The sequence below is a fragment of the Haliotis rufescens genome, unplaced genomic scaffold (assembly GCF_023055435.1).
Source record: "Haliotis rufescens isolate VD_foot unplaced genomic scaffold, xgHalRufe1.0.p SCAF_159, whole genome shotgun sequence".
Taxonomy (NCBI): Eukaryota; Metazoa; Mollusca; class Gastropoda; order Lepetellida; family Haliotidae; genus Haliotis; species Haliotis rufescens.
This window is the reverse complement of record NW_025963845.1, coordinates 1-26637: the sequence shown is the minus strand read 5'-3', so window position 1 is coordinate 26637 and position 26637 is coordinate 1. Positions and strand designations below refer to the sequence as shown.

General features: G+C 46.3%; 1 protein-coding gene across 3 annotated transcripts in view; it reads right to left on the bottom strand.

Moving 5' to 3' along the window:
* Positions 1-22487, bottom strand: part of LOC125380867 (triple functional domain protein-like) — a 90753-nt gene extending 68266 nt beyond the window's left edge. The window contains exons 1-2 of one of the 3 annotated variants that reach the window (XM_048396610.1): positions 22101-22487; positions 10003-10686 (exon numbers count right to left, since the gene is read on the bottom strand). In XM_048396610.1, the coding sequence (XP_048252567.1) occupies positions 10003-10188 (186 nt within the window). In that variant the 5' untranslated portion in view covers positions 10189-10686; positions 22101-22487. Of the gene's footprint in view, positions 1-1369; positions 2630-10002; positions 10687-12800; positions 13410-22100 lie in introns of those variants that run through there. The other 2 variants (XM_048396611.1, XM_048396612.1) reach the window with 2 other exon arrangements.
* Positions 22488-26637: the final 4150 nt, after the last annotated feature.

The following is a 26637-nucleotide window of genomic DNA, read 5'->3' as shown; positions in this document are numbered from 1 at the left end:
CACTGAGCAGGGGTGTACAGGGGTATTCAGGGGTGTACAGAGGAATTCAGGGGTGTACAGAGGTAATCAGGGGTGTACAGAGGAATTCAGGGGTGTACTGAGGTATTCAGGGGTGTACAGAGGTATTCAGGGGTGTACAGAGGTATTCAGGGGTGTACTAGGTATTCAGGGGTATTCAGGAGTATTCAGAGGTGTACATGGGTATGCAGAGGTTTTCAGGAGTGTACTAGGTATTCAGGGGTGTACAGAGGTATTCAGGGGTGTACAGAGGAATTCAGGGGTGTATGTACAGGGGTATTCAGGGGTGTACTAGGTATTCAGGGGTGTACAGAGGTATTCAGGGGTGTACAGAGGTATTCAGGGGTGTACTAGGTATTCAGGGGTGTACAGAGGTATTCAGGGGTGTACAGAGGAATTCAGGGGTGTACAGGGATGTTCAGAGGTATTCATGGGTGTACAGAGGTATTCCGGGGTGTACAGGGGTATTCAGTGGTGTACAGGGGTGTTCAGGGGTGTACAGAGGTATTCAGGGGTAAACAGAGGTATTCAGGGGTGTACAGAGGTATTCAGGGGTGTAAAGGTGCAATCCTTAAAGTATTGACCTGAGTGATCCACCTCCTCTCTACTACCTGATCAAGCTTCTCACCCAACTGCAAGTATGTCTGCCTCTGTGGCAGTGTCAACACCAGCATTCCAGAGATGCTGCAGCTACACTGTTGCCTGGCTCCCACCACACACTGGTCACATCAAGGGACAATCTCTAACATCAACCTGGCCCAGTATATGTCAAACACTTGGTCCCTGCATACAGGACACGGGGGACACCCAGACATGACCAGAACACCAGCTGAAAGGTATGTCTCGGGATCTTCCCTCAACTGAGTGCAATTAAACAAGGGAAATGTTCCACAATACACACAGTAATCTTGTGATGCAAGCAATACAACTTCCTCAGATCAAAAGGCATCATGTACATATGACAGCTGGCTAAATGAACCTGCGTCGTAACCTGCGACCAAACAACATTATGTACTACAGCTACCATGAACAATATGATGTTATATATACAACAGCAGGTAGGTAGGTAAATATTTATATCATCATGTGATACAACTGGCAATAATGAATGTTGGTGATGCTATACAATAGAATCAGGGAAGTAGGCAGATAGATAGACATTCAGATCATATGGGATAAGTAACAAGCAAGGCTGAAGTGTTTACCGTATACTTGATGCTGTCACACATGGCAGAAACATTAGGAATTAACCATAAACAAGTCTCTCTCCAACACAAGAAACTAAATGATAGACAAACTTCTCTCTCATAGAACAGGAAGATGACAATGAAGAAACAAAGGCAGAATATACCTCCTGATCATCGGAGCTGTTGGCTGCTGCAGCATTAGTGGAGTGTACATCCCCCATATTGACACAGCAGTAGCAGAATCACAAATTCCCGTATCCTCGGTAACTGACTACTTTATAGACCAGGCATCCTCTCCTTGCAGGACTCCATGGACTGCCAGCTGAAGGCTGGGGCTGAGTGAGCTGGGATGAGATACAGTGTGTCATGAGGGCTTGATACCCTACACCATCAGGGGAGGAGGACTGTACACACATACATCCCACCACTGCCACCACTTGTCGGCAGCGGCAGCAGACCTCTACAGCGGTATAATTATCTCGCCTATAATTTATCCTGCTCCAGACCTGCTCCTTCTCCTTGTTGAGTTATGGGGCAAATACCTCTGGCGTAACTGTACATGTAAACAAAGCTTAGCAGTGTGTGCTTGATAGGCTTGTGGAAACAGCTTCCTCTCCACACGGATTATTGCTACATTCTCATCACATTATCCGACAATGTCTGCTTCACTCTTGTTGTCCACATCTGTATCCAGGAAATTGTGGTGTCTGTTATTGCTGCTGTAGGCGTCTCCACTGGCCTGACAGTGTCGTGACAGTGTCGTAACAATGTTGCCCTGGCACTGATTCCTGGAAGTTAAGACCTACTTCGGCCAATTAGAAGTGTCCTGTATTGCTGTCTTTCACTTGTATCACTCAGCGTATCACACAACCACAAATTATTTCGAAAGTTTCTGTTTGATTCTGTTAAAGATCACATGAACAGGACAGTTAGGATATTCAGTGGTACCACAGATATATGGATATCAACAAAATATATCACCATTGGGAGGATGTACAAACTATCACAGATAATGCCAACCTAATAATTAATGTTGTCCTCATAACACTACACAGCCAGAAGTGTAGGTCTAGGAGTGGGAGCCACCGGTTCAGTGTATCTGACCACTGTGTGTGACCACTGTTTTTGACCACTGTGTGTGACCACTGATTACCCAGGCAGAAGGTCTGTGTCTCCGGTCCAGACTGTACCCAACTTGTGGCTGGAGCCGTGGCTGCAGGTCAGGCCTGGACATCACAGGCTGCGGATGTCTGTCTACACGGTAGTCCCGCTACACCACAGCGCACTGCTTCTTCAACACAACCAGAGAGCCACCAGTTTCTATGTCAGCACCATATCCTCCTGTAGCTGGCGGCCTCCCATATGTCTGCGATGTAGATGATGACTCTGGCAGCAGCGGAGGACGATGATACAGCAACAGCAGCAGCCGTTGATGGAAGGAGACGGCAGCGGTGGTGGCAGTATGGCAGTCCACACGCAGGGTACATTAGACTGTGACACTCACTCAATTACCCAGCTGGCTGCTGTAGTCTGCCTGTCCTGCCCCTCCTGTAGGCTCAGCTATAAATATCCACTTCAACCACTCTAAGAATATTCCGCCTGATACAAAGTGTAGCTGCAGCAGAGGGAGAGATTATTTTCCCGTATTTCCTTCATTTCTTGCCCAAGTATTCTCCCTTAGCCTCTTTCTGGAGAACCATTCAGGATTTATTTGTGTTCAATGTATTCAAGGTACTGTCTTTTCGGAACAGTCAAGTCTGCGATAGAATAATCAATCAATAATTTTTCCTAACATATTAATGGCTTCACATGAAGGCATGGCTGTCAACTGATTTGTCACTGGACAGTGATTTTCTCCCCACTTGACTGTGTCAAATACAGCACCATCTAATGTATAACAAAATATGCACATACATTTCAACATGAGGCTTGACACTGAGACATCAATCAGATTGGTAACAAACACAAAAACAAAATCCTTGAAACTGATTAAAGATACTGGACCCTGCACTTTGTTGAAGAGATGCACACTGTAGCAATAGACTGAGCTCCCACCTATCAGCACATCCAAGATACTACAGACAGGGAACTATGATGACATCGTCATTATCAGTAGCTCCGTTCCTGGCAGAGTTTCTATACAGCACAAAACACATTAGCAATGTTTCCCCATGCACTCTATCAAAAAACAACACATCCTCGAGAAAATCTTATTGAAAAATCTGAAAAAATCTTACATCTATAAAGTGGAAATATATTCAGAATGTTTCATTTATTTTTCTTTTGGACGTAACCATCGGATAACACCCAATGTTGATGATGTTCTGTCAGCAATCCACCACAGCAAGTTTCTGGTGTCAAACCCAGAAATCTCATCCACCCAGTGGAATACCTCAGTAATCAGTGCCCCTTGCTAATCCAGTGCGTGGTCAGTGTGAGGCCAGTGTGAGGCCAGTGTATGGTCAGTGTGTGGCCAGTGCAAGGCCAGTGTGAGTTCAGTGTGTGGCCAGTGCGAGGCCAGTATGAGTCCAGTGTGTAGTCAGTGTGTAGTCATTTGGAGGTCAATGTTGGGCCATTGTGAGTCCAGTGCGAGGCCAGTGCGAGGCCAGTACAAGGCCAGAGGGAGTCCAGTATGTGTCCAGTGTGTGCTCAGTGCGAAGCCAGTTTGTTTGTTTGTTTGTTTGTTGCTTAACGCCACACTCAGCAATATTATCATGATATAAAATTTATACAACATTTCATATAATTATAGTTTAGCAAGTAATACATATCATCAGGTAAAATGCATATACAAAATATCAGTAGTTTCAGTCACAGCTTTTGAGATAGATGTTAGTCTAAGGTAATGAGAACACATCTCCTAGACATACTATTCAATAAGACAAAAGATATGTCTACATAGTCTTATAGATTGCCTTGAACTTTTTATTTAAGTAAATCTGTCATCACCTATAGTAGAATAACATTCAGCAATTACTTCAATTTAGACTCATTAAGGATACAAGCTCATCTATAGTGATACCATAATCTCTTTCCAAGCACCCAGTAAATATGTCAACAAGATTAGTGCCAGTCCAAAAGGATTAACAGGATTCCCCTCTGTCTAGCCATTCATTAACCATAGGGCACACCCCATCGTGTATCAAACAATCGTATTCCTTTTTATTGTTCTAATTTTTGTTAAAAACATACAGAAGCAAAATGTTAAGCAGAAGGGGTTTGACGCTCATACCAAGCAGACCTCTCTCCCACAGCCCAGAGGGTTGTTCCGACTTTCTGCGGCATCCACAGCTATATTCTAAGATATTGTAAATTGTTCATTGTTAATTGTTCTTGTAAATAAAATTGTGATTAGTCTCCTGTGACTCCGGCTCTTTGCTGACTAATTCCCCCAAGAAAACCAGCACGCCATTTGGAAAATTTTGTTCATCCGAACAGAACCATAATAATATTCTAGCTATATGACGGCGGTCTGTAAATAATCAAGTCTGGACCAGACAATCCAATGATTGATATCATGAGCATCAATTTGAGTCCAGTGTGTGGCAAGTGCGAGGCCAGTGCCAGGCCAGTGTGTGGTCAGTGCGAGGCCATTGTGTAGTCAGTGTGAGGCCAGTGCGAGGCCAGTTTGTGGCCAGTGTGAGGCCAGTGTGAGGCCAGTGCAAGTCCAGTGTGTAGTCAGTGTGAGGCCAGTGCGAGGCCAGTTTGTGGCCAGTGTGAGGCCAGTGCAAGTCCAGTGTGTGGTCAGTGTGAGGCCAGTGCGAGGCCAGTATGATGCCAGTGTGTGGTCAGTGTGTAGTCAGTGTGAGTTCAGTGTGTAGTCAGTGTGTAGTCAGTGTGAGGCCAGTGTTGGGCCAGTGTGATGTCAGTGTGAGGCCAGTGCGAGGCCAGTGTGAGTTCAGTGTGTGGTCAGTGTGAGGCCAGTGTGTGGTCAGTGTGTGGTCAGTGCGAGGCCATTGTGTAGTCAGTGTGAGGCCAGTGCGAGGCCAGTGTGTAGTCAGTGTGTGGTCAGTGCGAGGCCATTGTGTAGTCAGTGTGAGTTCAGTATGTGGTAAGTGTGTGGTCAGTGCGAGGCCATTGTGTAGTCAGTGTGAGTTCAGTATGTGGTCAGTGTGTGGTCAGTGCGAGGCCATTGTGTAGTCAGTGTGAGTTCAGTATGTGGTCAGTGTGAGGCCAGTGCGAGGCCAGTTTGTGGCCAGTATGATGCCAGTATGTGGCCAGTGCAAGTCCAGTGTGTGGTCGGTGTGTGGCCAGTGCGAAGCCAGTGTTTGGTCAGTGCTTATAGCCAGTGTGAGGCTAGTGTGTGGCCAGAGTGAGGCTAGTGTGTGGCCAGTGTGTGGTCGGTGTGTGGCCAGTGCGAGGTCAGTGTGTGGCCAGTTAGCCCAGTATGAGGCCAGTGTGAGGTCAAAATTGGGCCAGTGTGAGGTCAGTGTGAGGCCAGTGTGACCCCAGTACGAGGCCAGTGTGAGGTCAATGTTGGGCCAGTGTGAGGCCAGTGTGAGGCCAGTGTGACCCCAGTACGAGGCCAGTGTGAGGTCAATGTTGGGCCAGTGCGAGGCCAGTTTGTGGCCAGTGTGAGGCCAGTGTGACCCCAGTACGAGGCCAGTGTGAGGTCAATGTTGGGCCAGTGTGATGTCAGTGTGAGGTCAGTGTGAGGTCAGTGTGAGGACAGCGTGACCCCAGTATGAGGCCAGAGTGAGGTCAATGTTGGGCCAGTGTGAGGCCAGTGTGATGTCAGTGTGAGGTCAGTGTGAGGTCAATGTTGGGCCAGTGTGATGTCAGTGTGAGGCCAGTGTGAGGACAGCGTGACCCCAGTACGAGGCCAGTGTGAGGTCAATGTTGGGCCAGTGTGATGTCAGCGTGACCCCAGGATGAGGCCAGAGTGAGAAGCATTATAGGAATTATGTAATCAATATTGTGTGTATAGCTACCAGGTGTGAAGAAATAGTTTCAAATGCAATATAAATGCAGTACTATCGTTGTAACAGCGGGGGTGCATTAGAATCACAACACAGCCACTACTGGAACCGAAAGCATCAGCAACAGTACACATTCGGGCATATCTGTTAAATTTCACACTTCGCTGAACAACAACTCTTAATGTCACCACAGAGTGCGAAACATGACACAGCAGTAGCAGAGAAGAGAAACAGGGAAGTGTCTTAATCAACACTTGTTTCCAGAGAATGTAATTCTTATTAATGTTAAGTTAATGTGCATTGAACATAAATCATAATTCCCCTTTGATAGAGATTATTCACTTTCAGCAAAAATGTATTCTGTATGCATTATCGATGGATTTTGATGGGAGTCAAATGGAAAGCTTATGAGTCATAGAGCTAGATAAATGACCTCCCCATGTCATTCAAAGTCTCAGAACTAGAAATAATATTTGCCTAATAGTTACTGATATAACAAGTGGATGGATGGGAGAGATGCCAGACGTCTTCAGCATGCTTGGAGACCATACCTGACAACTGCCCATCTATTTGCGATAACTGATACAAGAAAACACTTGTCCCATTACATATAATAAATTCTAACAAACAAACAAGCATATGAATACTGGTTGCTCAATGCCATGGATTTTAGGCTTTATAGTCAAGGCTTCGAGTCAGACTTACCAAAAGAAATTACTTCACTTGTCGCTTATTTGTTTATCGCTGTGTCCCGAATACATTTACTATGCGAACGAAAAGGAACAGTATCGGATTTGACAGCGGTAATTATGGCAGCGGAATATCTGCACAGCCACTATTGGAAACTTGGACTAAGAGGAATAACTTCGACTGTCCGTCCAAAGCTGATCTTAGTTAAGTGACACCTTTTGCACCATACATCAGTATACCCATTCATCACTTGTGTGATTATACATCCCCTTCTCTACTTGCTTCTCCATCAATGTCACCCCACATAAACATCCTACTGCCTGTATACATACACTCCTCGTTAAAGTTATTTTGATTATTCACAATGTCAAGATCAAAAGTGACGTTTCACACATTCTTCAATGTATGCAATGTTGTCATTTTTGTAGCATTAACAGGAAAAGCAGAATCTGTCTGTGTACAGTGGCCAAGAATCACAAGGTACATGTCAAAACAAGTCCAATATATCAACCAATGAAACTATTTGTCACACACAGCTGCACTGATAGCATTAGGCAACGCTCCAAAAAAGGTTTGTTTCAGAGGACATCTGTCTTGGGTATAACTGAGACCATGATCTCTGTGTGGGGTATAACTGAGACCAGGACATCTTTCTGGGGTATAACTGAGACCATGATCTCTGTGTGGGGTATAGCTGAGACCAGGACATCTGTCTGGGGTATAACTGAGACCATGATCTCTGTGTGGGGTATAGCTGAGACCAGGACATCTGTCTGGGGTATAACTGAGACCATGATCTCTGTGTGGGGTATAGCTGAGACCAGGACATCTGTCTGGGGTATAACTGAGACCATGATCTCTATGTGGGGTATAGCTGAGACCAGGACATCTGTCTGGGGTATAACTGAGACCATGATCTCTGTGTGGGGTATAGCTGAGACCAGGACATCTGTCTGGGGTATAACTGAGACCACGATCTCTGTGTGGGGTATAGCTGAGACCAGGACATCTGTCTGGGGTATAACTGAGACCATGATCTCTGTGTGGGGTATAACTGAGACCAGGACATCTGTCTGGGGTATAACTGAGACCAAGACATCTGTCTGGGGTATAACTGAGACCATGATCTCTGTGTGGGGTATAACTGAGACCAGGACATCTGTCTGGGGTATAACTGAGACCATGATCTCTGTGTGGGGCATAACTGAGACCAGGACATCTTTGTGGGGTATAACTGAGACCAGGACATCTGTGTGGGGTATAACTGAGACCAGGACATCTTTGTGGGGTATAACTGAGACCAGGACATCTGTGTGGGGTATAACTGAGACCAGGACATCTGTCTGGGGTATAACTGAGACCAGGACATCTGTGTGGGGTATAACTGAGACCAGGACATCTGTCTGGGGTATAACTGAGACCAGGACATCTGTCTGGGGTATAACTGAGACCAGGACATCTTTGTGGGGTATAACTGAGACCAGGACATCTGTCTGGGGTATAACTGAGACCATGATCTCTGTGTGGGGTATAACTGAGACCAGGACATCTGTCTGGGGTATAACTGAGACCATGATCTCTATGTGGGGTATAACTGAGACCAGGACATCTGTCTGGGGTATAACTGAGACCAGGACATCTGTCTGGGGTATAACTGAGACCATGATCTCTGTGTGGGGTATAGCTGAGACCAGGACATCTGTCTGGGGTATAACTGAGACCATGATCTCTATGTGGGGTATAGCTGAGACCAGGACATCTGTCTGGGGTATAACTGAGACCATGATCTCTGTGTGGGGTATAGCTGAGACCAGGACATCTGTCTGGGGTATAACTGAGACCATGATCTCTGTGTGGGGTATAGCTGAGACCAGGACATCTGTCTGGGGTATAACTGAGACCATGATCTCTGTGTGGGGTATAACTGAGACCAGGACATCTGTCTGGGGTATAACTGAGACCGAGACATCTGTCTGGGGTATAGCTGAGACCAGGACATCTGTCTGGGGTATAACTGAGACCATGATCTCTGTGTGGGGTATAGCTGAGACCAGGACATCTGTCTGGGGTATAACTGAGACCATGATCTCTGTGTGGGGCATAACTGAGACCAGGACATCTTTGTGGGGTATAACTGAGACCAGGACATCTGTGTGGGGTATAACTGAGACCAGGACATCTTTGTGGGGTATAACTGAGACCAGGACATCTGTGTGGGGTATAACTGAGACCAGGACATCTGTCTGGGGTATAACTGAGACCAGGACATCTGTGTGGGGTATAACTGAGACCAGGACATCTGTCTGGGGTATAACTGAGACCAGGACATCTGTCTGGGGTATAACTGAGACCAGGACATCTTTGTGGGGTATAACTGAGACCAGGACATCTGTCTGGGGTATAACTGAGACCATGATCTCTGTGTGGGGTATAACTGAGACCAGGACATCTGTCTGGGGTATAACTGAGACCATGATCTCTGTGTGGGGTATAGCTGAGACCAGGACATCTGTCTGGGGTATAACTGAGCAGTGTAATGCTATTTGGGCAAGGTATCATCGAATGTTTTCTCCATCCTATCAACAAGATTGAAGTAACCTAGACTCGCATCCTGACATAACAACCAAGTCTGTCACTCAATAATTCCTCACATCTGGTTTTCCGATCAGGACTTCAGGACGGATGAGTCAGTGTGTGAAGGAGTTAGCACAAACAGCAATATTACTTAACACAGGAGCCAGGATTGGTCAGTGGTCCATCAATCAAACATACATGTATAATCTGTCAGTCCAAGTACAAGAACACACAATCAATCAGTCCTTATTGGAATACCGGGGACATATTCTGTGGCCAGCTTCAACAAGGACACAGTATAGAGCATACTCTAGGAAACTGTGACCATCTGAGATAAAACTGCTTATATTTGTACCGGAGGTGGGTTGAACAATAACCATAATTGTAAGGAGAAACAGTATGATACCAAACTGATCACAACCCATGCACCGAAGCTCTTGTGTCTGTATTTGTGTTGAGACTATATTTACATCCATGAACTAACACGAGATATTGTATGAATGGGACAAATTTAAGTAAATAGCAGAGACAGAAGTGTCAAGTAGAATTAGGCGATCAACAAACTATAATTGGTTATTTTCTCAACTGTAAAAGTGGGAGAAGACTTGTCTCACCCCTGAGGACTTGGTGACATCGTAAGGGCGAGCACTCTCTGGGAAGTCATCGGACTCACCCACCATGCACGAACACAACTTGGCTATGGACATCTTATGCCGCGTCTTCTTTCTCCGTTTGCCCAACATCACGCCAACTTGAATTTGTTTCCACGACTTTGATGGTGTGGGGAAAACCCCTGGCATGCTGGGGGACGTAGCCTCAAACCCAGACGCCAGTCAGACCTCTGAGATGTACTAATCCATGTGTGTTTACATACAAGTTATTTATAAATGATAACGTTCAATAACTATGCCAACATCTCCACGCAGGTGGGCACACGCTGACACTTCTCCGTGGTGATCACTGCATTACGTCTCCTCTCTCACAAATCTACCTCCTACATAAACAAGATAAAGTTTGGTTCTTTACACAAAACATATCCATTCCAATCCACGGCCCTGTTTTCAGCATGCACATAATACTCCTGGTTGTGTTCCTATTGAGCTGGAGAGAGCAGTCGGTGCATCTACGACTGACAGACAGCAGGCCACAGCTGCCCCGGGTGCCTGTCCTGTCAGTAACACAGTCTGCAGAATTCTTCTAGACATCAATATGAAGATATCCACGTCCAAATCTTGATATTCCAAAACCAGTGGTAAATCCTTGTTGTCATAGCAACAATATGTTCCCACCAATGTCACCTGTGGCAAATAATGTATATTAGTAATTTGGAGAACATACTGATGAAGATGGAGATTATATGTCAACATTGGTATTATCTTATCGACACCAACAAGCCAGATGTCACTCACATGTTACTAGCTGGAGTTGGCACACACTATAATGCCTATAATGAGTTTTCTCCTCTCTGAAGGAATGTAGTATCACTTCTCATCTACAGTACAATCCTAAGTACAAGGTGTATAATGCCTATAATGAGTTTTCTCCTCTCTGAAGGAATGTAGTATCACTTCTCATCTACAGTACAATCCTAAGTACAAGGTGTATAATGCCTATAATGAGTTTTCTCCTCTCTGAAGGAATGTAGTATCACTTCTCATCTACAGTACAATCCTAAGTACAAGGTGTATAATGCCTATAATGAGTTTTCTCCTCTCTGAAGGAATGTAGTATCACTTCTCATCTACAGTACAATCCTAAGTACAAGGTGTATAATGCCTATAATGAGTTTTCTCCTCTCTGAAGGAATGTAGTATCACTTCTCATCTACAGTACAATCCTAAGTACAAGGTGTATAATGCCTATAATGAGTTTTCTCCTCTCTGAAGGAATGTAGTATCACTTCTCATCTACAGTACAATCCTAAGTACAAGGTGTATAATGCCTATAATGAGTTTTCTCCTCTCTGAAGGAATGTAGTATCACTTCTCATCTACATTTAATCCTAAGTACAAGGTGTATCATAATAAACAATTAACTGACATTGATAAATCCAAGAAGATACTTGATCCTACAATAATGTGCATTGTGACATGATCCTCCCACTGACTCTGCCATACTCATACATGGGTTGGGTTGGGTAGGGATGGGTGTGGCCGGAAGTGTGTGGGTTCAGGGGGAGCACATATAAACGTGTGTATACAGACATGAGGGTCCATGTAGCCATTTATACAGTCAACGTTAATATGTCTACAATCCACAATACAGACATATACACCTTATAAGAATGTCAACAATGACAGAAGGTTTGCACAATGAGTTTGCCTCAACACGGAGAGTGAGGCACATTATCTATGTTATATACCTGCAGGTGTATATCAATGGAGAGTGAGGCACATTATCCATGTTATATACCTGCAGGTGTATATCAATGGAGAGTGAGGCACATTATCCATGTTATATACCTGCAGGTGTATATCAATGGAGAGTGAGGCACATTATCCATGTTATATACCTGCAGGTGTATATCAATGGAGAGTGAGGTACATTATCCATGTTATATACCTGCAGGTGTATATCCACAGAGAGTGAGGCACATTATCCATGTTATATACCTGCAGGTGTATATCAATGGAGAGTGAGGCACATTATCCATGTTATATACCTGCAGGTGTATATCAATGGAGAGTGAGGCACATTATCCATGTTATATACCTGCAGGTGTATATCCACAGAGAGTGAGGCACATTATCCATGTTATATACCTGCAGGTGTATATCAATGGAGAGTGAGGCACATTATCCATGTTATATACCTGCAGGTGTATATCAATGGAGAGTGAGGCACATTATCCATGTTATATACCTGCAGGTGTATATCAATGGAGAGTGAGGCACATTATCCATGTTATATACCTGCAGGTGTATATCCACAGAGAGTGAGGCACATTATCCATGTTATATACCTGCAGGTGTATATCAATGGAGAGTGAGGCACATTATCCATGTTATATACCTGCAGGTGTATATCCACAGAGAGTGAGGCACATTATCCATGTTATATACCTGCAGGTGTATATCAGTGGAGAGTGAGGCACATTATACATGTTATATACCTGCAGGTGTATATCCACGGTGAGTGAGGCACATTATCCATGTTATATACCTGCAGGTGTATATCAACGGAGGGTGAGGCACATTATACATGTTATATACCTACAGGTGTATATCCACGGAGAGTGAGGCACATTATATACATTATATACCTGCAGGTGTATATCAACGGAGGGTGAGGCACATTATACATGTTATATACCTGCAGGTGTATGTCCATGGTGAGTGAGGTACATTATACATGTTATATACCAGCAGGTGTATATCAACGGAGGGTGAGGCACATTATACATGTTATATACCTGCAGGTGTATGTCCAAAACATGGCTTCTGTGTGGTGTCCTATTGCGAGCACAGCACAATGTTGTCAAGGCAAGGGGGTCACACTGTGTTTAAGGCAGGGTGTGAGATGCAGCACAGGGGCTGGAGGAAGGGGATGAGGCTACTGACTGAGGAGAAGAAGCAGCAGCAGGGTGACTTCATGGGGAGGGAACTCAACGCTGCCAGAGCCAAGCCACCATGTCCTCCATCATACACAGCACAGTACACAGCCCGATACCAGATGCACCAGGCGTCGGTGCTGCCGTCCACATCACTGTTCCAACACAACCTGTAACTCTTCAGCAACATCCACTGCTTGCTCAACTTGATCAATTATTAGTTGCCATGGTGAGAAAAAATTGTGCCTAATTTGAGCGACCTGTGGCCAGTCAGCTGTCTGCAGCAGCCACGGAGTGCTCAGCCAGATCTCGCTCACTCAGCGTTCCCTCGCTGGCCACAAATGTCCCAGCAAGCTGGCCCTATTGAAGCCATTCTTTCACACGTCTCATTCCCAACTTGTGCTCCGACTTGAGATCAATAAAGCCTAACAACACAGACGAGCAGAGAAAAAAGCAGGGCAGAGTGACATTGTCTTCCTCCAAGACCTGGGCCAGCCTGGAGCCAATCAACTCACGGCAAATTGTCCTGTGGCCACTGAACACAAGCTTCCAGGATCAATTCCATGATACAGGGATATAGTACTGTTCACCACAGTCCAGGTGATGACGCTGACAAGGAAAATGGGTCATAATGGGAAAGACATTATGTGACAGATGTGACACACTTGTCTGCCAATCTGATCTGTGACAACATACATGAAAGACCTCTGCCACAACTATCGCAACACCGGAACACACAACCTCCAATAGAGGTTGACAAACAACCGGTTCGCAGGCACAAGTCTGTATTGAGACATGACCGTACAAGTGTTGGTGTTTGTGTCAGATGAATCGGACATCGCTAACAGTTGTGTGACTCCATCCATATTACTATTTTAATGATCACACACAGTGGGGAATCAATACACTGCCTACATCTGTTCAACATAAACTTCAACACTGGGTTTAGTGGCAGCTGCACACTTCATGAGCAGAACATACAGACTGCAGTTTACAATGTAGAAAGTCTGACCTTGGCCGCCAACAATGCAGTGACTGAAGGTATGGGTTTTACACAGTGGTTTGCAAATATCACAACAGTATCACAGCTGAATCCTAACTTCATTAAAGTGAAACCAGTCTGAAACCAGTGTGCACACTGGAGGATTAAGACAGACGCTACAGATGGCAGGCACTACAGATGACACACTACATATGGCAGACACTACAGATGGCAGGCACTACAGATGGCAGACACTACAGATGACAGACACTACAGATGGCAGACACTACAGATGACAGACACTACACATGGCAGACACTACAGATGACAGACACTACACATGGCAGACACTACAGATGACAGACACTACAGATGACAGACACTACAGATGGCAGACACTACAGATGACAGACACTACAGATGGCAGACACTACAGATGGCAGACATTAAACACAGCTTGCCGTTTTACAGCAACACAGAAAACATGCCTTTTATTTGCAATGTGTCTTGATTAACTGCACTAGGAATCCACATAAAGGTGTGGCGATGGCCATCAGTCAGTCCTGTGTCTCAGCCACCAGAGCCTCGTCACTATGCTGCCATCACATTAGCTATTACTGCTGGTCATTCAGCTATTTTGAAAGCCGATCTCATCCATTTACGACCAATTGCTCGAAAACAAGCCATCACATATTACAGAGTTCTAAAGACATTGAATGTGTGTCTACAGATGGACCAAGCTAGTGATTATATAGAGAATCTCACCCAAGTGTCTTTTCATATCAAATATATCAACACGAGTTGATAAAAGCGGAAAAGATTTTGGCACTTTTATCAACGAGTGTTGATATATTTGATATCAAAAGACACGAGGGTGAGATTTTTTTTATCATCCAACATCATTCTTCAAACTTTTTCAGTTTGCAGACAGTAATTAGCAATGTCTTCAGTGTAAAAAGTACTGCTAACAGCTTAAGTAGCAGAGCCATTAGTGATTTCGTTTGATTGTGACATCATGGTAACCAGTGATGTCACAATGGTCTGCAAAGCATTGTGATGCAATTTCATTGCAGCGATATCTACAGTGTAGATATCGCTTGATCTAATCCATGCTACATATCCTGTGGGAGCCAGTTTTGGATGATAAATTTGCTAAAGTCACAGTAAGTAGTCTGTCTCCCAGACCCTAGACAGTAAAACAAAAGGGCAAGTCTAGATTGCCTCAGCTCTAGGGTCCCTGAAATTAAGGTATGTTCTGGGCTCCATTTGGATTTTATTTATGTTGTAGACATATATTTATTATAAATAAAATAACCTTATTTCTGGGGCTACATAGCTGCTTTATGATCAAAACAAAAATAAAGACCTCAGTTCTTCAGACGTGATGGTCAGCAATGATAAACATAAACTGATGACTCATCAAATTCCCTGAACATGCATGGATGGATGCTCTTGATATCAACCACTGGGATGTATGGTTCAGACTGCCACCATATGCCACACATCAGGAGTAGGCATGTGTGTTGCAGCCTTACCAAGACAGGGACATCAGGAGTAGGCATGTGTGTTGCAGCCTTATCAAGACAGGGACATCAAGAGTAGGCATGTGTGTTGCAGCCTTACCAAGACAGGGACATCAAGAGTAGGCATGTGTGTTGCAGCCTTACCAAGACAGGGACATCAGGAGTAGGCATGTGTGTTGCAGCCTTACCAAGACAGGGACATCAAGAGTAGGCATGTGTGTTGCAGCCTTATCAAGACAGGGACATCAAGAGTAGGCATGTGTGTTGCAGCCTTACCAAGACAGGGACATCAAGAGTAGGCATGTGTGTTGCAGCCTTACCAAGACAGGGACATCAGGAGTAGGCATGTGTATTGCAGCCTTACCAAGACAGGGACATCAAGAGTAGGCTTCCTTAGTAAGCTTAAGTAATGAATGTGACAATCACAGTAAATTGTGAAACTTGAAGACATGACACATCCAGCCACAATGCTTGAAACTGGTGGTGAGTTGCCCTGACTGAGGAATGAACTCTGTGTACTCCAAGATACATGAGGCAGCACCAGCTGCAGCAGCCGACATTGTTGAGTCGTGTACGACCACATGACCTGGGACAGATGTGGCACTACATCCATCTCCATCCAACTTGACCTGACTGCTGTCACGAGTCCCTCCATGCAGGCATCAGGTTTGGTTTGTTTGTCGTTTAACGCCGCACTCAGCAATATTCCAGCTATAATAATCAAGTCTGGACCAGACAATCCAGTGAATGATATCATGAGCATCGATTCACTCAATTGGGATCGATGACATGCATCAACCAGGTCAGCCAGCCTGACCACCCGATCCCGTTAGTCGCCTCTTATGACAAGCATAGTCACCTTTTATGGCAAGCATTGGTTGTTGAAGACCTATTCTACCCCGAATCTTCATGTAGACACATTTACCCAGCTGGTGTGGACCCAGAATAACCCTGCTTGTAGCTACACAATACAGGGCCTACAGGGCATGTATGAACCACCACACAATACAGGGCCTCTATCACTACAGGGCGTGTATGGAGCACTACACAATACAGGGCCTCTATCACTACAGGGCGTGTATGGAGCACTACACAATACAGGGCCTCTATCACTACAGGGCGTGTATGGAGCACTACACAATACAGGGCCTCTATCACTACAGGGCATGTATGAACCACTACACAATAAAGAGCCTCTATCACTACAGGGCGTGTATGGAGCACTACACAATACAGGGCCTCTATCACTATTATACAGGGCGTTTATGGAGCACTACACAATACAGGGCCTCTATCTCTATTATACAGGGCGTGTATGGAGCACTACACAATACAGGGCCTCTATCACTACAGGGCATGTATGAACCACTACACAATAAAGGGCCTCTATAACTCCAGGGCATGTATGAACCACTACACAATAAAGGGCCTCTATCACTACAGGGCGTGTATGGAGCACTACACAATACAGGGCCTCTATCTCTATCATACAGGGCGTGTATGGAGCACTACACAATACAGGGCCTCTATCACTACAGGGTGTGTATGGAGCACTACACAATAAAGGGCCTCTATCTCTATTATACAGGGCGTGTATGGAGCACTACACAATACAGGGCCTCTATCTCTATTATAAAGGGCGTGTATGGAGCACTACACAATACAGGGCCTCTATCACTCCAGGGCATGTATGAACCACTACACAATAAAGGGCCTCTTTAACTCCAGGGCATGTATGAACCACTACACAATAAAAGGCCTCTATCACTACAGGGCGTGTATGGAGCACTACACAATACAGGGCCTCTATCACTATTATACAGGGCGTGTATGGAGCACTACACAATACAGGGCCTCTATCACTATTATACAGGGCGTGTATGGAGCACTACACAATACAGGGCCTCTATCTCTATTATACAGGGCGTGTATGGAGCACTACACAATACAGGGCCTCTATCACTACAGGGCGTGTATGGAGCACTACACAATAAAGGGCCTCTATCACTACAGGGCGTGTATGGAGCACTACACAATACAGGGCCTCTATCTCTATCATACAGGGCGTGTATGGAGCACTACACAATACAGGGCCTCTATCTCTATTATACAGGGCGTGTATGGAGCACTACACAATACAGGGCCTCTATCACTACAGGGTGTGTATGGAGCACTACACAATAAAGGGCCTCTATAACTCCAGGGCATGTATGAACCACTACACAATAAAGGGCCTCTATCACTACAGGGCGTGTATGGAGCACTTCACAATACAGGGCCTCTATCTCTATCATACAGGGCGTGTATGGAGCACTACACAATACAGGGCCTCTATCACTACAGGGTGTGTATGGAGCACTACACAATACAGGGCCTCTATCTCTATTATACAGGGCGTGTATGGAGCACTACACAATACAGGGCCTCTATCACTACAGGGCGTGTATGGAGCACTACACAATAAAGGGCCTCTATCTCTATTATACAGGGCGTGTATGGAGCACTACACAATACAGGGCCTCTATCTCTATTATAAAGGGCGTGTATGGAGCACTACACAATACAGGGCCTCTATCACTCCAGGGCATGTATGAACCACTACACAATAAAGAGCCTCTATCACTACAGGGCGTGTATGGAGCACTATACAATACAGGGCCTCTATCACTACAGGGTGTGTATGGAGCACTACACAATAAAGAGTCTCTATCACTACAGGGCGTGTATGGAGCACTAAACAATACAGGGCCTCTATCACTATTATACAGGGTGTGTATGGAGCACTACACAATACAGGGCCTCTATCACTATTATACAGGGCGTGTATGGAGCACTACACAATACAGGGCCTCTATCTCTATTATACAGGGCGTGTATGGACATCAGTGCAGTCCTTGCTTCAGGTGTGAGATAGGCATATGAGCACATCAAAGAGGCAACATCCAGTTCAGTGTTATGAAATCATTACTTATGTCAGTCAAGTGTAGGATGTAGGTGAGCAATGAAACCACTTGGCACCAAATCTGTTTGTGGAAGGGAAACTCAACCTTTAGCACTGGTAAAATGTTAATAAGTACAGAGCGACTTCTATGTCCTTGAGCGGTCTTGACACATGTAGGTATAACATATAATCTCTCAAAGTCCAGGGCCCAGTTGCACAAAGCTATCTTAGCGCTAAGGTGATTGTAACTAATGATAGTTGTAGCTCTTAGAGGGCTTTGTACAATGGATCCACGTGATGTCTACCATTTAGACCTTTTTGACTCAAACATATCCCCAAAACAGTTGACATCCCAGGGCTGATGATACAGGTGATAGGTACCTACATATCCCCCAACTGTTGACATCCCAGGGCTGATGATACAGGTGATAGGTACCTACATATCCCCAAACAGTTGACATCCCAGGGCTGATGATACAGGTGATAGGTACCTACATATCCCCAAACAGTTGACATCCAAGGACTGATGATACAGGTGATAGGTACCTACATATCCCCCAACTGTTGACATCCCAGGGCTGATGATACAGGTGATAGGTACCTACATATCCCCAAACTGTTGACATCCCAGGGCTGATGATACAGGTGATAGGTACCTACATATCCCCAAACAGTTGACATCCCAGGGCTGATGATAAAGGTGATAGGTACCTACAGTTCTCTGTATAGGACAACAAATACCTGTATGCCCAAGTAGACAAGGGGAGGCCCTTGTCAGGGAACCTGAAGTCTAATTACCTGTCTGTTCATCACAGACACCAGGAGGAATACTTCCACACTCATCACACTGGCACGACATCACTCCTCTAGCCAGATGCTATCTCACTTGGTTCCCTCTTTGTCCAGTCATCCATGTGCAGTCATGCGTGTTCACAAACAACAAATCCAGGAGCCCAGGGGCCCATGACACCACCCTCCATCACCCATCCCCCACAAGTCCTACCAGTATCACTGATCTACCGTAAACAGGAATTATCCAACTATTAAATAAACATGATAAAATCAGCAGCTTCTAAAGTGTAACGGAATCGCATTGTTCCTCCCAGACAACTACCAGAGTCTGTGTGGGGCCCGAATGTAAGGTAGGTGGTCCATGAAATAAGCTTAAATGCTGTTTCCTGTTATGTTCCTCTAGAGCCAGATCTAGGGATTAACTGTTACAGGAGAAGTTGGGTGTTCTTAACCAATGTTTGTTGACATGATTCTCAAGTCACTTTATGCTAAAAACTCCTGCCATTAAGTGAAATCTCCACACAACTCTTTTCATATCTGTGAAGAAACTTGTCCATAAATAAATGCAGAGACTACGTTTGTGATGAAAACATCCCACGGTTACCTCTAGGAGCAGTAGAAGACGATCTGCCTTGGCTGGGACAAACCCTCAAACTGAGTGAGTCTGCCCGAGTCTGCCCAAGTCTGCCGATCTGAGAACCACCACCTGACTTGGCTAATCTCACTCCTGGCCAACAGTGTGACCCAAATAATACAAATAATGTTCCGTGTTATGTGCCAGTGGTAACTGTGTGTATTTACACGGAGAAAAGGCGTGCATTATACAAAGTATAATACAGTATTAACAGTGATAACTTTCCAAGTATCTACATTTGCATCTTACTGCCATTAGATGACTAACAGATAGCCGACAGTGATGCTCTCTATGGACAAGAACCAAATCTACAGATCTTGAGAAGGGCCAGTGACATAGGAAGAGGTGAGATTGCAGCCAACCCTTGTCAGGCCTGTATAAGGTCCTACAACATCCTTGACTGGAATACAGCCATTGTACTCACCCGTACAGGGATATCACATCTATATAATCAGGGTGCGGGGGTGTTTGAGTAATATGTCTCATACATATATCCTTGAAGACCGTACCTCACTATAACTAGATTTACACAATATATATCCTTGAAGACCGTACCTCACTATAACTAGATTTACACAATATATATCCTTGAAGACAGTACAGTGTTCCCTCGCTATAGCACTCTTCAATATAGCGCTAACTCAGTTATAGCGCGCGCGTAAAGCATGGCTCCCAAAATTGACATACATTTTATAATAAACTCCGGTTTTCCAAGGGCACAATGTTTTCCTCCTACTCATTATCAGCTGATCACGGCAAGCACGTTACACCGGAAATACCAGTCAACAAAGGTTATAAAAAAGTGTTCATTGTTTATCTGGACTTATGTTTGTTATATATATTATTAATTTCATTCAAAATTTCGGTAGACTGCACAACTAACCAATATTTACAGCAACTACGGTCAGATTACTGCTATTGATGCCTTGAAATGAACTTTAGTTGCAAGAGAATGGATTCACATCATAAATGCCTTAGTTTGACTTGTTAAAATTCAAATTTGAGGCAGTTTGACTGTTAAATGTAAACATAACGTTTTTGCAATCAAAATACATGTAGCGCTGGAAGTCGGTGACTGGTCAAATTGTTCCATATGTAAAAATATCCGGCAATAGTAATCACCTGTACCAAAGTTCTATGCTTATGATTCTTATAATGTTAAATATTTTCAGTAAAAGCTGCAACGAAAATAACACGATATTGGAATATATTATTCCTGATAAAATAATAATTTCAGATATAACTTCTTCCAACTTTTGCATCAAAATTTATTGAAGTTGTATCATTGGGTACTTTTTAACTCAATCACCAGTAGATTGGGAGGAAACGTGTGCACAGCTGATTGCTATTTCCGGCTTAGTTTACGAGAAAATACACACGGTAATCTTAATCTCTGCATAAAAACAATGCTTTGGAGAGCAGGACATACATTTTGAATGGTAAATCATCATGTCCAGTGATGGTGCATGTCAAACTGCATATATTTATTGACCAAGTTTGTTATACCTGTTTGTTCACCTGAATTTCAAAAGCGCATAACACTCAATAAATCTTTTTTTACACTATGAATAATAAACAACTACTATTCTAAATTTTTTTTAAACTCTGAAACCTGCAACATAGATCATGCAAGGTAGGCAGAGCATTACTGTTTTGTTGGTCACCTTGTACCCCCTACGACTCCACCTCGACTTAACCGCTGATCGTCTATAATGCTCATCACGCTCATCAATTATTTGGCCCCCAAGATAATGTTGTACTGAGGGATCACTGTACCTCAGAATTACTGAAGGTGCACAAATATATATCCTTGAAGACCGTACCTCAGTATTACTGGATTTACATAAATATTTATCCTTGAAGATCGTACCTCAGTATTACTAGATTTACACAAATATATATCCCTGAAGACAGTACCTCAGTATTACTAGATTTACACAAATATATATCCCTGAAGACAGTACCTCAGTATAACGTGATTTAAACAAATATATATCCTTGAACATCGTACCTCAGTATTACTAGATTTACACAAATATATATATCCTTGAAGACAGTACCTCAGTATTACTAGATTTACACAAATATATATATCCTTGAAGACAGTACCTCAGTATTACTAGATTTACACAAATATATATATCCTTGAAGACCATGCCATATATTAAAGAATTAACACAAATATCTATACATTGGGCATATGTACCCATGTATTTGATGTACTGCTGGTCTAAGTCTACCTGCAGTGCACACAACTGTTAGTCTGAGTATAGCAGCATGGAGTACCTACCTCCACATCCCGTCGTGAGGAGCCTCTGGTCAGCCCCGTGTGAGCCTCGACCTCCCCCAGCCCACACACCAGTGTGATGTAACACAACTAGCAGTGTTGTCATTACCTGTCAACGTCGGACAACAGGGGCTGTCACCACCAGAACCTGGAGATCACTCAGCACAGACTGGCAACATTGGCGGCCACGCTGGGGAAAGGTCACATGTCCTACCTCGGTTGTCAATACATGTGATAATCACATTACACAAGAACTTCTTGTGTCACATAGAAAGGGATTTCAAATGAAATGACACATAACTGTTTGAATGCACTCAAATGCACTTCCCAACATGCAGGGTCTGTTTCATATAGGGATCAGCCTAGCCTGCATGGATGGGTGACACTATGTCCCCTCAGTGCAGGTGTCCCAAAGTAAACACCACATGTGTAAATCACTAAGAACAGTTGTCTTCACTCACAAGTTATTACCTGGGAAGGTTGTGAATCATACACACACTCGCGCAGTCCGTTTTCCCTGAGAATTCAGCACATAAGATAAGATATCAATCACGTGTGCTAGCTGCAGGTGAGTGTGGACGGGGTGAGACCGGTGTCAGTGTGGGGACAGTGGGGTGGGTGTCCGTTTTGGATGGATGTCAATGTAGGGTGGGACAGGTGTCAGCATGGGGTGGGGTGGGGTGGGGTTGGGTGGGTGTGGGGTTGGCCCCGTCAGTGTGGGGATGGGTGTTAGTGTTGGGTTGGGTGGGGTGCTTGTCAGTGTTGGGTGGGGTTGGTGTCAGTGTGGGGTTGGGTGGGTGTCAGTGTGGGATGGGGTGGGTGTCAGCGTGGGTAGGGTGTCAGTGTGGGGTGGGACAGGTGTCAGTGTGGGGTGGGTGTCAGTGTTAGATAGAGTTGGTGTCAGTATGGGGTGGAGTTGGTGTCAGTGTGGGGTGGGGTAGGGTAGGGTGGGTGTCAGTGTGGGATGGATGTCAGTGTGGTGTGGGGAGTGTTTCAGTGTGGGTTTGGGGTGTGTATCAGTGTTAGGTGGGTGGGGGTTTGCGTCAGTGTTGTGTGTTGGGGGTCAGTGTGGGTGGGGGTGTGTGTCAGTGTGGGTAGGGTTTGCGTCAGTGTTGGGTGGGTGGATGTCAGTGTGGGTGGGGGTGTGTGTCAGTGTGTGGTGGGATGGGTGTAAGTGTGTGGTGGGATGGGTGTCAGTGTGTGGTGGGGTGGGTGTCAGTGTGTGGTGGGATGGGTGTCAGTGTGTGGTGGGGTGTGTGTCAGTGTATGGTGGGGGGGGTGTGTCAGTGTGTGGTGGGATGGGTGTCAGTGTGTTGTGGGATGGGTGTCAGTGTGTGGTGGGGTGTGTGTCAGTGTGTGGTGGGGTGGGTGTCAGTGTTGGGTGGGTGTGTGTCAGTGTGGGTGGGGGTGTGTGTCAGTGTGTGGTGGGGTGGGTGTCAGTGTGTGGTGGGGTGGGTGTCAGTGTGTGGTGGGGTGGGTGTCAGTGTGTGGTGGGATGGGTGTCAGCGTGTGGTGGGATGGGTGTCAGTGTGGGGTGGGATGGGTGTCAGTGTGTGGTGGGATGGGTGTCAGTGTGTGGTGGGGTGTGTGTCAGTGTGTGGTGGGGTGTGTGTCAGTGTGTGGTGGGGTTTGCATCAGTGTTGGGTGGGTGGATGTCAGTGTGTGGTGGGATGGGTGTCAGTGTGTGGTGGGGTGTGTGTCAGTGTGTGGTGGGGTGGGTGTCAGTGTGGGTGGGGGTGTGTGTCAGTGTGTGGTGGGATGGGTGTCAGTGTGTGGTGGGATGGGTGTCTGTGTGGTGGGGTGTGTGTCAGTGTGTGGTGGGGTGTGTGTCAGTGTGTGGTGGGGTGTGTGTCAGTGTGGGTGGGGGTGGGTGTCAGTGTGTGGTGGGATGGGTGTCAGTGTGTGGTGGGGTGTGTGTCAGTGTGTGGTGGGATGTGTGTCAGTTTGTGGTGGGGTGTGTGTCAGTGTGGGTGGGTGTGTGTCAGTGTGTGGTGGGGTGTGTGTCAGTGTGGGTGGGTGTGTGTGTGAGTGTGCGGTGGGGCAGGTGTCAGTGTGTGGTGGGATGGGTGTCAGTGTGTGGTGGGGTGTGTGTCAGTGTGTGGTGGGGTGTGTGTCAGTGTGTGGTGGGGTGGGTGTCAGTGTGTGGTGGGATGGGTGTCAGTGTGTGGTGGGGTGGGTGTCAGTGTGTGGTTGGGTGTGTGTCAGTGTGTGGTGGTGTGTGTGTCGGTGTGAGGTGAGGTGAAATTGTGTTTAACGTCGCGTCCAAGATTATTGCACTTATATAGCGACGTGCATGCACGTGTATGTGTGTGTGTGGCTGCTTGTACTAGTCCGGACTGATGCCGATTTATAGTGCTAGCTCACTGAGATACCATGCCGCAGTTTAACATGAATACCCCACTCAGACACAGTATACTGACTCCGAGCCGACCAGTCCTTGTTTTAGCCCCTTAATGCCGAACGCCAGACAGGGTAACAACAAGTACAATCTTTCAACGTCTTTTTGTATGACGCGGCCCGGGATCGAACCCTGGACCTTCCGCTCTCCGGGCGGACGCTCTACCACAAGACCACGGAGGCGGTCGTGTGTCGGTGTGGGTGGGGGTGTGTGTGAGTGTGCGGTGGGGTGTGTGTGAGTGTGTGGTGGGGTGGGTGTCAGTGTGTGGTGGGGTGTGTGTCAGTGTGTGGTGGGGTGTGTGTCAGTGTGTGGTGGGGTGGGTGTCAGTGTGTGGTGGGATGGGTGTCAGTGTCTGGTGGGGTGGGTGTCAGTGTGTGGTGGGGTGGGTGTCAGTGTGGGTGGGGGTGTGTGTCAGTGTGTGGTGGGGTGTGTGTCAGTGTGTGGTGGGATGGGTGTCAGTGTGTGGTGGGGTGGGTGTCAGTTTGTGGTGGAATGGGTGTCAGTGTGTGGTGGGGTGTGTGTCAATGTTGGGTGGGTGGATTTCAGTGTGGGTGGGGGTGTGTGTCAGTGTGTGGTGGGGTGTGTGTCGGTGTGTGGTGGGGTGGGTGTCAGTGTGTGGTGGGGTGGGTGTCAGTGTGGGTAGGGTTTGTGTCAGTGTTGGATGGGTGGATTTCAGCGTGGGTGTGGGTGTGTGTCAGTGTGTGGTGGGGTGTGTGTCAGTGTGTGGTGGGGTGTGTGTCAGTGTGTGGTGGGGTGTGTGTCAGTGTGTGGTGGGGTGTGTGGTGGGGTGTGTGTCAGTGTGTGTGTCAGTGTGTGGTGGGATGGGTGTCAGTGTGTGGTGGGGTGTGTGTCATTGTGTTGTGGGTGGGTGTCAGTGTGTGGTGGGATGGGTGTCAGTGTGTGGTGGGATGGGTGTCAGTGTGGGTGTCAGTGTGTGGTGGGGTGTGTGTCAGTGTGTGGTGGGATGGGTGTCAGTGTGTGGTGGGGTGTGTGTCAGTGTGGGTGTCAGTGTGTGGTGGGATGGGTGTCAGTGTGTGGTGGGGTGGGTGTCAGTGTGGGTGTCAGTGTGTGGTGGGATGGGTGTCAGTGTGTGGTGGGATGGGTGTCAGTGTGGGTGTCAGTGTGTGGTGGATGGGTGTCAGTGTGTTGTGGGGTAGGTGTCAGTGTGTGGTGGGGTGGGTGTCAGTGTGGGTGTCAGTGTGTGGTGGGGTGGGTGTCAGTGTGGGTGTCAGTGTGTGGTGGGGTGTGTGTCAGTGTGGGTGTCAGTGTGTGGTGGGTGGGTGTCAGTGTGTGGTGGGGTGGGTGTCAGTGTGGGTGTCAGTGTGTGGTGGGGTGTGTGTCAGTGTGTGTGTCAGTGTGTGGTGGGATGGGTGTCAGTGTGTGGTGGGATGGGTGTCAGTGTGTGGTGGGGTGTGTGTCAGTGTGTGGTGGGATGGGTGTCAGTGTGTGGTGGGGTGGGTGTCAATGTGTGGTGGTGTGGGTGTCAGTGTGTGGTGGGGTGTGTGTCAGTGTGGGTGTCAGTGTGTGGTGGGATGGGTGTCAGTGTGTGGTGGGGTGTGTGTCAGTATGGGTGTCAGTGTGTGGTGGGGTGTGTGTCAGTGTGGGTGTCAGTGTGTGGTGGGATGGGTGTCAGTGTGTGGTGGGATGGGTGTCAGTGTGTGGTGGGGTGGGTGTCAGTGTGTGGTGGGGTGTGTGTCAGTGTGGGTGTCAGTGTGATGTGTAGAGTGAGTGAGTGAGTGAGTTTGGTTTTACGCCGCTTTTAGCAATATTCCAGCAATATCAGGCGGGGGACACCAGAAATGGGCTTCACACATTGTACCCATGTGGGGAATCGAACCCGGGTCTTCGGCGGACGAGCGAACGCTTTAACCAATAGGCTACCCAACCGCCCCTGATGTGTAGAAGATACAACAACCAAGTCAGTGGCACGTGTTAGTCTCCTCTCAGTATGATGGTCTCCCTTGCTATATCAGTATATGCTCTTCTCAAGCAAACCCTAGAATCACATTTTCCATAACATCAATCTGCAACAGCTAATAATCAATATCAGATTATCATGTCTCAAATCCATCTCCAGTCTTGCCTGGCACCACATGCTGCTCACACAAGATATCGATGCCTTCTGCTTCAACCAATCAGAGG